Consider the following 13,281-nt stretch of genomic DNA (forward strand, 5'->3'; position numbering starts at 1 on the left):
GCTCCTGTATTAATATTACATTAAGATGTAAATATATGATGCTGGGAAATGCAAGATTGGGAATGGGTATAGAACTTTTCATTTCTAAGCTGCTGCTATCAATCCTCCCCAGGTTGAAAGGGTAACCATCTGAGTGATGTTAGGTATCCCATTGAGATTCTCAACGTGTGTGTTTGTGTGTGTGAGTGGGGGGACTCAGCCCTGTTTCTGATGGACAACTGTTCACCACACAGGGCTGGCCTTACCCATAAGGTGAACTAAGGCGGCCACCTCAGGTGCCAGACTGTGGGAGGGTTACCACTAGGACCCAGAGTGTAGAAAATTGTGTCTGTTGCTAGTGCATCTGTATTCTCTCTGCTTGAGATGCACAGAGATGGTGGAGTGCTGTTCTGGAGGAAGGAGGGCACAAGAGACATAACAGGCAGGCAGGAGAAAAGGTGAGAGGGAATAACAGAAAACAGCAGGAGCTGCAGGGAGAGAGAGGAGGAGGAGCCTCTTATGTACCTCTAGCACCCCCAGGAGCCTGGACTGATTAACACCAGCTTCGCAGGGAGCTGCCGGTTTCCTGCTGCTTCCCTGAACCCACTTGAGGAGAACAGGCAGTCAACTGAAGTAGCAGGAGCCGGTTAGGCCCTTAAGATGCTGATATCTTCCCTCAATAAGGCCCTGCTACCAGCCTGCTTATTTGTCCCCTTCAATTGAGTGTTGAGAGCCACTATAGCTGGCATAGAACAGCAGTCATGAGTGAAAGAAGAAAACGCCCCTCTGGGGCAGCATTCAGAAAAAGAAAGAAAGCAAAGGAAGCTTTTCTATCTAAGCAGGAAGGAGCTCTCCTGAGATACATAGACACAAATGTTCACGGTGAGCCTTCTGGCCCCAGTGAGGATGTGGGTGGTGAGGAGATGCCTGATCTTCCAGTTAGTCAGAGTGCAGGTGACTTGGCAGCTATTGCAGCATCCATATCTCTGTCTCAAATTGACGTAACCATGCACATTCCTGAAGAAAAGTGTAGATCAGAGAAGATTGTGGTGGAGGTGCAAGAAACAGCTGCAGCTGAGTTTTGTTCCTTAAGTCTAGATGATCCAGGACTGTGGACCCACTTGAGCAGTAGCCTGAGGGACTTCCTCGTACTGCATGGGCCACAGCAAGTGAAAAACTTCTTGTTCCCCAAAGAAAATGAAAATAGAAGTTTCCATCTAACACATTACTGGCGTGAAATCCCCATTGGTAACAAAGTGGAGATGCCATGGCTTATGTACTCAAAACCCAAAATGCTGCATAACTGTTTTTGTTGCAAACTCTTCCAGTCTAATGTTCCAGCCACATTGGGTTCTACAGGAACAAAGGACTGGAAAAAGTCTGGCTAGAAATCTGGCATGCCATGAGAAGGCAGAATATCACCAGAGAGCATTCCATAGGTGGAAAGAGTTTGAGATGAGACTAAGGTTAAAGGTCATCATAGATGATCAGCATCAAAAGAAGATTGCATCAGATTCTCTTTACTGGCAAAATGTTCTGAAAAGGCTCATTGCCATTGTGAGAGTGCTTGCTACTCAAAACCTAGCACAGCACTTCAGATCAGCTGTATGTGTCAAACAATGGAAACTTCCTTAAAATTGTGGAGCTGATGGCTGAGTTTGATGCTGTACTCCAGGAGCATCTAAGAAGAGTCACTACCCAAGAAATGTACACAAACCACTACCTTGGAAAAACAATTCAAAATGAGATCATACAGTTACTGGCAACAAAAGTCAAAGAGAAGATTGTGGCAGATCTGAAGTCAGCAAGATATTTCTCTGTTCTGGACTGCACACCTGACATCAGCCATACGGAACAAAATTACTTTAATGGTGCGTTTTGTAACGACCACAGAACCTAGTGAAAATGTTCCTGCAATGGTGACTGTCAGAAAGCATTTTCTAGAATTTATTGACATTGGTGATACTACAGGAGCTGGTATGACAAACGTGTTTCTTAAAAAGCTGGAAGATACGGGAATTGAGATAGCTGACATCAGAGGTCAGGGCTATGATATTGGTGCCAACATAAGAGGAAAGAACAGAGGAGTGCAGACATGTATCCAAGAGTTAAACCCTTGTCCCATGCAGTTCTCATTCATTGAACTTGGTGGTCAGTGATGCCGCATCAACTTCTAGTGAGGCTGCTGAATTTTTTAATGAAATTCCAAGCATCTATGTATTTTTCTCTGCATAAACTCATCGATGGCAAATTTTGAAGCAACATCTGGGAACATCCTCTCTGACACTGAAACCACTGATTTCCACATGATGGGAAAGTTGAGTGGAGGCGATAAAGCCTATCAAACACCAAACTGGGAAGACAGATGTTGCCATAGTTGCCATTATGGAGGATAATGCTATGACAGGAACTGTTTGTGGGAGAACAGTGGCAGAGAGAAATGGAATCACCAGAAATATACATAACTTCATATTTCTGTGTGGCTTAGTGTTGTGGCATGACATACTGTTTGAAATAAATGTTGTAAGCAAGTGGCTCCAAGGAGTTGACCTTGATATATCTGGAGCAATGGAACAATTGGACAAAGCAAAGTCATACCTACAGTCTTACCGGTCAGATGAGGGATTTCAAAACATTCTGAAGAGTGCACAGAAATTGGCAGAGGAACTTCACACTGAAGCTATTTTCCCACCCATTCAAAAATACAAGAATCACGAAGATGATGACATTTTGATTACGAGGCACAGGATAATCCCATAAAAGACCCCAAACAACAATTCAAAGTGGAATTTTTTAACCAGGTGCTAGATTGTGCAATACAGTCAGTTGAAGAATGTTTCATGCAGCTCAAGGAACACAGCAGTATATTTGGGATGTTGTATGATATTCCAAAACTCCTCACTATACCTGAAGAAGACCTACACCAACAATGAAGGGCACTAGAGACAGTGTTGACACATGATGACATGCGCGATATTGATGCGAGTGATTTAGGTGATGAACTGAAAGCCCTTTCAAGATGCATTTCAGCAGGATCAACTCCAAAGGCTGTTCTGGAATATATGTGCACAAATAAGATGACCACTGTCTTTCCAAATGCTTTGGTTGCTCTGCTCGTACTTCTAACACTTCCTGTAACAGTTGCCAGTGGAGAATGCAACTTCTCCAAGCTGAAGTTAATAAAAACACATCTACGCTCCACAATGACACAGGAGAAGCTGGTCGGCCTTGCAACCACCTCAGCAGAGCATGAGCTGGTCCAGACTATTGACCTTCAGCAGGAAGCAGTTCAAATCTTTGCAACCAAGAAGGCACGGAAAGCACCACTTTGATTATTCAAACCGATAAAAATGCCAGTGTTTACTATGCAGACAAGAAAAGTTACATTTGCTGTTCAGGCGTTTGAAAGTTAAGTGTTACTTAACATTTTTGAACAAGGCATTTTAAGTTGTTAGTTCTCCTTTATTGGGGAAGGTAGCAGAGCAGTACCAAGAGAGGAGTAGAACAGGAAGAAGGCAGAATTGAGACCTCTCAAAGTTTTGGCCCAAACGAGGGAGCATGGGAGCGTCATTTGAGCTCCCTGCCTCAGGTGCCAAAATGTTGTGGGATGGCCTTTCACCACATCACCATTGCAAAGGTGCTGGTCATCTGCAACTCCCACTGCCATCACTGTGGGCACGGTACAGCACTTTTGAAAATCAGGCCACAAAAGTGGAGATTCCTGTTCTTCTACACAAAAGTGAAATAAAAGTTCCTGTGTCAATACAAGATAATTTGCATTCTAGGATAGAGTGTCATTGATGTGAGACATGGAAAAACAAGATAGGTAACAAAGAAATGCTAATGGGATGCAAATAGGAGAAATAATTAAATCTGATTTTCCACAAAGTTACGAATTTACTTTTTTTTCATTTCTTTCATCTTTGTTACTTAATATAAAAATGGCTGTGTCAGCATCTGCTAGTTTTTTCAGTAACTAATTGCAATAGTGAGCTTGCATGAGGTATTGCATTCAGAGCCTTTTTTAAAAAAAAATGTAAGTACACTTAATTTGATGGCATGAGCAAATGAATGGACTCGGGAAAAAATGTGCAGAGTTGACTGAATGGCTCAGGAGATTAGTAATAAGATGCAGAGCCTTCCAGCCAAGTTCACCGGGTCAAATCCAGCCCAGTGACTAAAAATCACTACCATCTGACAGCTATTCAATAGTCCGTATGAGAAGAGGTTTTGGTCACAGGTGTCCACAGTTTAAAATACACCATTGCAACTTCGTTAGCAATCTCAGCAGAATTTTTTTTTGGGGGGGGGGGCATGATGGGTGATATTCATCCCTGTGCAGAGAGCCACAAGGGTTAAGTGGTGCATGGGGCCTTGTGTTTGGTCCTCTGCACAAAGGAAAGTTTTATCCTTGCTTCTAGAGAACTTTGACTCCAGGGCTGTCAATCTGGTGTGTTATACAGATATTTCATTGTTAAAATATCTACATGACCCTCTTGTGAAGGGACACACTCCTTTGATCAGGTTTTGTAAAATAGTTCATTATTACAAACTGAATGTGCCTTTAGATACCACAAGTAAGATTACCACTTGGTCTGTGGCAAATCCATGTTTATGTTTGGTTTCAGCTGTGTTAGTCTGTATTCGCAAAAAGAAAAGGAGTACTTGTGGCACCTTAGAGGCTAACAAATTTATTTGAGCATAAGCTTTCGTGAGCTACAGCTCGCTTCATCGGATGCATTCAGTGGAAAATACAGTGGGGAGATTTATATACATAGAGAACATGAAACAATGGGTGTTACCATACACACTGTAAGGAGGGTGATCACTTAAGATGAGCTATTACCAGCAGGAGAGCGGTACAAATTTATTTGAGCATAAGCATAAGCTCTCCTGCTGGTAATAGCTCATCTTAAGTGATCACCCTCCTTACAGTGTGTATGGTAACACCCATTGTTTCATGTTCTCTATGTATATAAATCTCCCCACTGTATTTTCCACTGAATGCATCCGATGAAGCGAGCTGTAGCTCACGAAAGCTTATGCTCAAATAAATTTGTTAGCCTCTAAGGTGCCACAAGTACTCCTTTTCATGTTTGTTTGTTAGCAAGGGGGCACCAGTGCAACTACTGTTGTCTCACTCTGTCCTTTTTGAAGTCTCCAGGTTTAAATGGAAGAGTGGTCATGACTAGAGAAGAGTTCACAGAGCAGATGTGTGCAGTGATCAGACCAAGTACAAAAGAAGAATTTGGTGAGATGTTTGATAAGATAGATTTGACCCGAGATGGTATCATTGACTGGGACAAAGTGACCTCTTTCATGCTCTTAGACCTTAATGAGAAGGATGAACAAACAAGATCATCAGTTATTCCCCAGTGGAAGAATCTCCGACTTCTTTCACCCATCCACAAAGATATTATTCAAAATGTAACTTTTTTGAAAGGCTCCAGCTGTTACCTGACTGCAAGTAGAAATGGATTGCTGGGAGTCTGGGGAGAAAACTTAAAGCTACAGAGAACTCTGCAGATTACTACAGAAGCTGTCAAACTGAAAGACCTCTGGGTGACAACGCTGGTCTCACTAGCGAATGTAAGCAAGGTATAAAACCCCTTTTTTTAAAATGTCTGTTAGTACTTGTAAAATATCAAATTGATAACCACTGAAGTTCTGTGGTTATTCGCCAGACCGGTACAGCATGAGAAATAATGAAGACTATTGCACTTTTGCCAGGTGGTGAACGTCAGCCAGAAGTGCTGGGTTCAAAGTCTGTAGAATCCCTCTTGGCAAATAAGTAAACCAGCACCCAGAAACCTGGGGAAACTAAATGCACCTCCCTGGGTGCCCTTAACAGGCAGAACTTCCACACATTCAAACACTTAGACTGTGCAGAAATAAGGACATCTTTATTATGGGAAAGGCACACAGTCATAAGCTTGGGAAAACATAGCAACAAAATAAATGTGTAGATAAGGAGTAAAATATCCACCCCTTCCAGTAGCTTTGGTAGTATCTCTGGGTAACTCCCTTGCCACCCAGCTTACACAGTTAAATAAGGAAGTTCCCACTCATGTCATTAGGTCCTGGGGTATCTTCTATGACCTTCAGAGAGTCGGATGCCCCCTCTTTTAAATCTTATTTCAGTCCCATTCACTCTTATGGCCCATCCCAAAGCTTCCATCCTTAGGTCAAAGAGAGTTTGAAAGGGCTCCCTTTATAGGGCCTTAGATCAGCTAGAAGGGGCACTGTTCAAAAACCAGTAGTATTCCCTCCCCATATCTACACCTTGCTGAGAGTTGAACATGCTTCCTTGTTGCTTTCAACCCATGTTATTCCAAAAATTGAGACACCATAACTGAGTCCTGGTCTATACTACAAACTTACGTTGGTGTAACTACATCATTCAGGGGTATGGAAAATCCATACTCCTGAGCAGTGACACTAACCAAACTCCTGGTGTAGACAGAGCTCTGTTGATGGGAAGGCTTCTTCCCTTAACATAGCAATTGCCTCTCGGGGAGGTGGAGTACCTATGCTAACGGGAGAAGCTCTCCTGTCAGCATAGATAGCTTCTTTGCTAAGTGCTAGAGTGGCGCAGCTGAACTGCTGCAGCACTGTAAGTGTAGACAAGCCATATATCCCCGAACCTAGTGAGGAGGGCTTTAAACTAGGTTCACCGGGGGAAGGAGACCAAAGCCCTGAGGTAAGTGGGAAAGCGGGATACCGGGAGGAAGCACAGGCAGGAATGTCTGTGAGGGGAGGGCTCCTGCCTCATACTGGGAATGAGGGGCGATCAACAGGTTATCTCAAGTGCTTATATACAAATGCACAAAGCCTTGGAAACAAGCAGGGAGAACTGGAGGTCCTGGTGATGTCAAGGAATTATGACGTGATTGGAATAACAGAGACTTGGTGGGATAACTCACATGACTGGAGTACAGTCATGGATGGTTATAAACTGTTCAGGAAGGACAGGCAGGGCAGAAAAGGTGGGGGAGTAGCACTGTATGTAAGGGAGCAGTATGACTGCTCAGAGCTCCGGTACGAAACTGTGGAAAAACCTGAGTGTCTCTGGATTAAGTTTAGAAGTGTGTGCAACAAGAGTGATGTCATGGTGGGAGTCTGCTATAGACCACCGGACCAGGGGGATGAGGTGGATGAGGCTTTCTTCCGGCAACTCACGGAAGCTACTAGATCGCATGCCCTGATTCTCATGGGTGACTTTAATTTTCCTGATATCTGCTGGGAGAGCAATACAGCGGTGCATAGACAATCCAGGAAGTTTTTGGAAAGCGTAGGGGACAATTTCCTGGTGCCAGTGCTAGGGGAGCCAACTAGGGGGAGCGCTTTTCTTGACCTGCTGCTCACAAACCGGGTAGAATTAGTGGGGGAAGCAAAAGTGGATGGGAATCTGGGAGGCAGTGACCATGAGTTGGTTGAGTTCAGGATCCTGACGCAGGGAAGAAAGGTAAGCAGCAGGATACGGACCCTGGACTTCAGGAAAGCAGACTTTGACTCCCTCAGGGAACAGATGGCCAGGATCCCCTGGGGGACTAACATGAAAGGGAAGGGAGTCCAGGAGAGCTGGCTGTATTTCAAGGAATCCCTGTTGAGGTTACAGGGACAAACCATCCCGATGAGTCGAAAGAATAGTAAATATGGCAGGCGACCAGCTTGGCTTAATGGTGAAATCCTAGCGGATCTTAAACATAAAAAAGAAGCTTACAAGAAGTGGAAGGTTGGACATATGACCAGGGAAGAGTATAAAAATATTGCTCGGGCATGTAGGAAAGATATCAGGAGGGCCAAATCGCACCTGGAGCTGCAGCTAGCAAGAGATGTCAAGAGTAACAAGAAGGGTTTCTTCAGGTATGTTGGCAACAAGAAGAAAGCCAAGGAAAGTGTGGGCCCCTTACTGAATGAGGGAGGCAAGCTAGTGACAGAGGATGTGGAAAAAGCTAATGTACTCAATGCTTTTTTTGCCTCTGTTTTCACTAACAAGGTCAGCTCCCAGACTGCTGTGCTGGGCATCACAAAATGGGGAAGAGATGGCCAGCCCTCTGTAGAGATAGAGGTGGTTAGGGACTATTTAGAAAAGCTGGACGTGCACAAGTCCATGGGGCCGGACGAATTGCATCCGAGAGTGCTGAGGGAATTGGCGGCTGTGATTGCAGAGCCCTTGGCCATTATCTTTGAAAACTCGTGGCGAACGGGGGAAGTCCCGGATGACTGGAAAAAGGCTAATGTAGTGCCCATCTTTAAAAAAGGGAAGAAGGAGGATCCTGGGAACTACAGGCCAGTCAGCCTCACCTCAGTCCCTGGAAAAATCATGGAGCAGGTCCTCAAAGAATCAATCCTGAAGCACTTAGAGGAGAGGAAAGTGATCAGGAACAGTCCGCATGGATTCACCAAGGGAAGGTCATGCCTGACTAATCTAATCGCCTTTTATGATGAGATTACTGGTTCTGTGGATGAAGGGAAAGCAGTGGATGTATTGTTTCTTGACTTTAGCAAAGCTTTTGACACAGTCTCCCACAGCATTCTTGTCAGCAAGTTAAGGAAGTATGGGCCGGATGAATGCACTATAAGGTGGGTAGAAAGCTGGCTAGATTGTCGGGCTCAACGGGTAGTGATCAATGGCTCCATGTCTAGTTGGCAGCCGGTGTCAAGTGGAGTGCCCCAGGGGTCGGTCCTGGGGCCCGTTTTGTTCAATATCTTCATAAATGATCTGGAGGATGGTGTGGATTGCACTCTCAGCAAATTTGCGGATGATACTAAACTGGGAGGAGTGGTAGATACGCTGGAGGGGAGGGATAGGATACAGAAGGACCTAGACAAATTGGAGGATTGGGCCAAAAGAAATCTAATGAGGTTCAATAAGGATAAGTGCAGGGTCCTGCACTTAGGATGGAAGAATCCAATGCACCGCTACAGACTAGGGACCGAATGGCTCGGCAGCAGTTCTGCGGAAAAGGACCTAGGGGTGACAGTGGACGAGAAGCTGGATATGAGTCAGCAGTGTGCCCTTGTTGCCAAGAAGGCCAATGGCATTTTGGGATGTATAAGTAGGGGCATAGCGAGCAGATCGAGGGACGTGATCGTTCCCCTCTATTCGACACTGGTGAGGCCTCATCTGGAGTACTGTGTCCAGTTTTGGGCCCCACACTACAAGAAGGATGTGGATAAATTGGAAAGAGTACAGCGAAGGGCAACAAAAATGATTAGGGGTCTAGAGCACATGACTTATGAGGAGAGGCTGAGGGAGCTGGGATTGTTTAGTCTGCAGAAGAGAAGAATGAGGGGGGATTTGATAGCTGCTTTCAACTACCTGAAAGGGGGTTTCAAAGAGGATGGCTCTAGACTGTTCTCAATGGTAGCAGATGACAGAACGAGGAGTAATGGTCTCAAGTTGCAATGGGGGAGGTTTAGATTGGATATTAGGAAAAACTTTTTCACTAAGAGGGTGGTGAAACACTGGAATGCATTACCTAGGGAGGTGGTAGAATCTCCTTCCTTAGAGGTTTTTAAGGTCAGGCTTGACAAAGCCCTGGCTAGGATGATTTAACTGGGACTTGGTCCTGCTTTGAGCAGGGGGTTGGACTAGATGACCTTCTGGGGTCCCTTCCAACCCTGATATTCTATGATTCTATGATTCTATGAACACTAACAATGGACTAGCCACATACTTTATATTAAATGAAGCTCCATATGGTTACTTTGTCTAAGAATGATATTCCCTAATAAAGCTTAGCGACATTTATGAAGTCAGGTGTTAAGAGGATAGCAGCTTCAATGGTCAGATACCGGTAGGATCTGTAAGAGTTTGAAAGTCAGTCACTGGATTTGCATGCAGTACATTCAGCTATGTTTTAACTAGTTACCGTATCTTTACTAGGGCTGGATGAACAATTTACACTCTTCAGAGAAATTGTAATTTTTGTTCAGTTCCTAAATTGTCAGAAAACATTGCAACTTTCTCACTTTTAATCTTTAGTCAAAATGATACATTAGATCATATTTTTAAACAAACCTTGGTTCATAGTTCATTTGCTCAATTTGTTGCAAGTATTTGATATTAAAAAAATTGAAGCTGTTTTGATTGGACACATCGGTCACTCGGTGGGGGCAGATCCCCTGCTACATTCAGCTCCCACTGGTACAACATAATGTGCAGCTCTCTCAAGGAGCCAGTTATGGCTCCCTTATTCTGTGCCTTGGTCTAAGCACAGGGATATAGGGACCTTATACTGTCTGGGAATAGCCTGAACAGAGTTTTACTGAGAAGAAGTTTCCAGCCTTTTTCCAATCTTCCCTATCCTCGTACATTTTTGCTACCTGCCCTGGCTGTATGAGAATAACTCTTAGCATCAGGTTTGCATAATCTTAATACTTGCAATTTTGAATTTAAAGTTCACTTTTGGAATGAACATTCCTGCCAGCCAATTTGATTGCTAGAATACTGAAAGGGAACCTAAAGGAGTTTTAAATGTAGGCTGTAATATTCCAGAAAATAAATTGGAGATTCTTTGTTGCAAATTTGTCTTGCTAGAATTTTGACCAGTTCATTAAAGATTATATATATATATATATATATATATATATATATATATATATATATATATATACACACACACACACACACCACACCTGTTCTATGTTAAAGGATATTTTAACTGCTTAATCTAGCAATGTTGTTCTACCCCTCCTCATCTCCTTCTTCCAGATAGCTATTGCTTTTACCAACAAAGAAATCTGCTTCTATGATCTGAATTCCAAGCAAGGATTGTCTTGTCAGTACAGGCTGCATGGCCTCCAGGGAACAGTGATATGTATGGACTATTGGTATAACCCTCATGATGGAAATGAAGCTATTCTAACATTGGGGGATGTCTCTGGACAGGCAAGTATGGTATAAACAAGACTAAAAGGTTGGCACAGAGAGTTCCCTATTTCTCAGCAGATAACTTTCATTAGTGGCTGAATCATATAATTGTATCATCGTTATACTTTGTCGGATAGTTATGCCATTTTCACCCTGGATTTGTTTGAGTAGTAACAGCAGTCTAACAAGGTAGCGACTGATAAAATCAGAAAGCTGGCCCATTCTTGAATAAAATACTAAAGTGAATGACAATATTAAAAAAAAAAGTTCAAATAGCACACACTGATACTATACATAGTATTACATATGAAAAGGCAGAATACAGATTATAGCTATGTTACAAAATCCTAGTGGTCACAGATAGAAAAGACCTCTCAGGGCATTTAGGCCACTTCTTGCCAGTGTAGAATTATTCCCTACAGTGCATTTTCTATAATTTTGTCCAACAATGTGGTTCCTACCTCCTAGCTTGAAAGATTGAAGCCACAGCTTCACTATTAAGGAGCTTCTCCTACTACTCAGAATAAATTGTCTCAGTTGCATCCCATTACTCAGTCATATGCCTTATACTGCACTAAACAGTCTGTTTCCAGATTACTCATGTCAATTACTTTTAGATTTGTCACCCCCTTATTTGTCACATAGCCAAACTATACACATTTAGCTCTTTTGATCTTTGCTCCTAAGGAAATCCCTGAAGCCTCATTAAAGAAGATAGCCATAGCAATGATATTGAAACTCAAATATCTGCAAATTATGAATTTGTAATAAGGTAGAGAGTTTGTGCTGTATTCAGTTTAGTTACCTTTCTGTCAGCCGGGATGGACACCACTTTGTTCAAAACCCCAGTTTGAGCAGTCTGTCAGTCTTTGATTTAGTCAACAGTGGCTTAAATCAAATCCACTGGAGGAAAAAAAGGCACAGTCCATAAACATAATATAAACAAGTCAAATAGCACTTTATCCTCAGGGATTCTATCTTCCTCCCTTGTACTTCCAAATGTTTTAAGTCTTTCAGAGGTAGGCTTTGATTACCAGGCGCTTGGCCTCTTCTTGCAGGATTGTCAAACCTGAGAAGGGGCCTGTTAAGCCAATTGGCTGGCAGAAAATTGTTATCCTGTGAAGTCCTAAGTTCATCTACACCCCCTCCTCCCCCTGGGCTTTATACTTGGGTTTGCCCTTATTAACTACAGCCCGTGGGGGCGTGTTCCTCCATAATTGACATTTCTCCTAGATGAGCAGGTGTGGGGTGGCATTTGCTGTCTGCAGGCAGAGAATGTTCTTAATCTCTTCCTGCCTGCATTTGGTATGGGGTCTGTAGATCACCCCCCTTTTTTTGTTAAATAAAAGTTCTTTCTTTCTTTCTTTCTTTCTTTCTTTCTCAGGTTCAAGCCATTTCCTTTACCACTGCTCTGATCTCTTTGTTTGAACGACCTACTAGCTCCCCTGAAGGTGAAGAAGCAACTGTGACCATTAATTGGCAGGAGCTGGTTTCTGGGTATCACAAATGCTGCTATACGTTAAAGCACAAACGTCATTATAAAGACTGGGTCAAGCAAGGTACTGAATCTGAACAACAATGAAAGCTTAAAAAAATCCCATGCTGTAATTATATTCATTACTAAAAGCTGATGGTCTACTTATGTTTAGAAGCCATTGCTAATTGCAAGTCTAGGGAAACTGGTACTGTATCTATAGTAATGAGTATCACTAATGCTGGGAGAATTATTTTTCCCTTGAAGGCTTTCTGCTGTACACAGTTCATCTTTGCACCTGAACTCTCATGATGAGCAGAGGGAAGCAGTTGTGGTTACCAGTATCTGTGTAACTGCAGCCTGGTTCTCTTCATAATAACTATTATTTTCATGTCAAGAGGTTTGTGAGGGTGTACACAGACCTTTTGGTGCCCCTTGGAAAGGATCCTGAAGCCCTGCCCCAATAGTGTCTCTGGCCAGGCCTTGCAAAACAGTAAACAGCCTGAGGCACTGGGGATTAATTTCTGGGTAGGTTCAGAGACAGCACAGGGAGGTGTTACCAGCTAATTTGCTAATTAGATACAGCTGAGACCATTTTGGCTAAGCACCTTAAAAGACAGGAGATAATGACATACAGGGGACCAAAAGCCAGGGCAGGTAGTTCTGGGGGAAACATAGGAGCCGCCTTGTATGGCGTATGCATTTTGCATGTTTTGAGTTTATGTGGAAAACTACCTGAATTGTATGGTTAAAGACTTTTGTCAACTTGGGGTGCAGTGTGATCCTGGTCCCACTGAAGTCTGTGTCAATGCTCCCATTGACTTTAATGGAGCTAGCATATCATGTTTGTTGTTAGTTGGGGATAAACTAGAACACCCCAACTCCGAGAGCATGAGGTATGCTCAAACCTGTGAATTTCTTCTTTTAAAATTCTGCCTTAGTCCTAACA

The 13,281-nt window shown here is 43.2% G+C and overlaps 1 protein-coding gene across 7 annotated transcripts in view; it reads left to right on the forward strand.

Annotated features, from left to right (window-relative positions):
• The window catches only part of WDR49 (WD repeat domain 49), an 86,992-nt gene that overhangs the window by 15,775 nt on the left and 57,936 nt on the right, over positions 1–13,281 (forward strand). For all 7 annotated transcript variants that reach the window (XM_038417633.2, XM_043492503.1, XM_038417632.2 and 4 more), the window contains 3 exons: positions 5,137–5,577; positions 10,700–10,876; positions 12,243–12,417. In XM_038417633.2, coding sequence (XP_038273561.1) covers positions 5,137–5,577; positions 10,700–10,876; positions 12,243–12,417 — 793 coding nt within the window. The remainder of the gene's footprint in view (positions 1–5,136; positions 5,578–10,699; positions 10,877–12,242; positions 12,418–13,281) is intronic.

Source organism: Dermochelys coriacea, chromosome 9 (assembly GCF_009764565.3).
Source record: "Dermochelys coriacea isolate rDerCor1 chromosome 9, rDerCor1.pri.v4, whole genome shotgun sequence".
NCBI classification, from domain to species: domain Eukaryota; kingdom Metazoa; phylum Chordata; order Testudines; family Dermochelyidae; genus Dermochelys; species Dermochelys coriacea.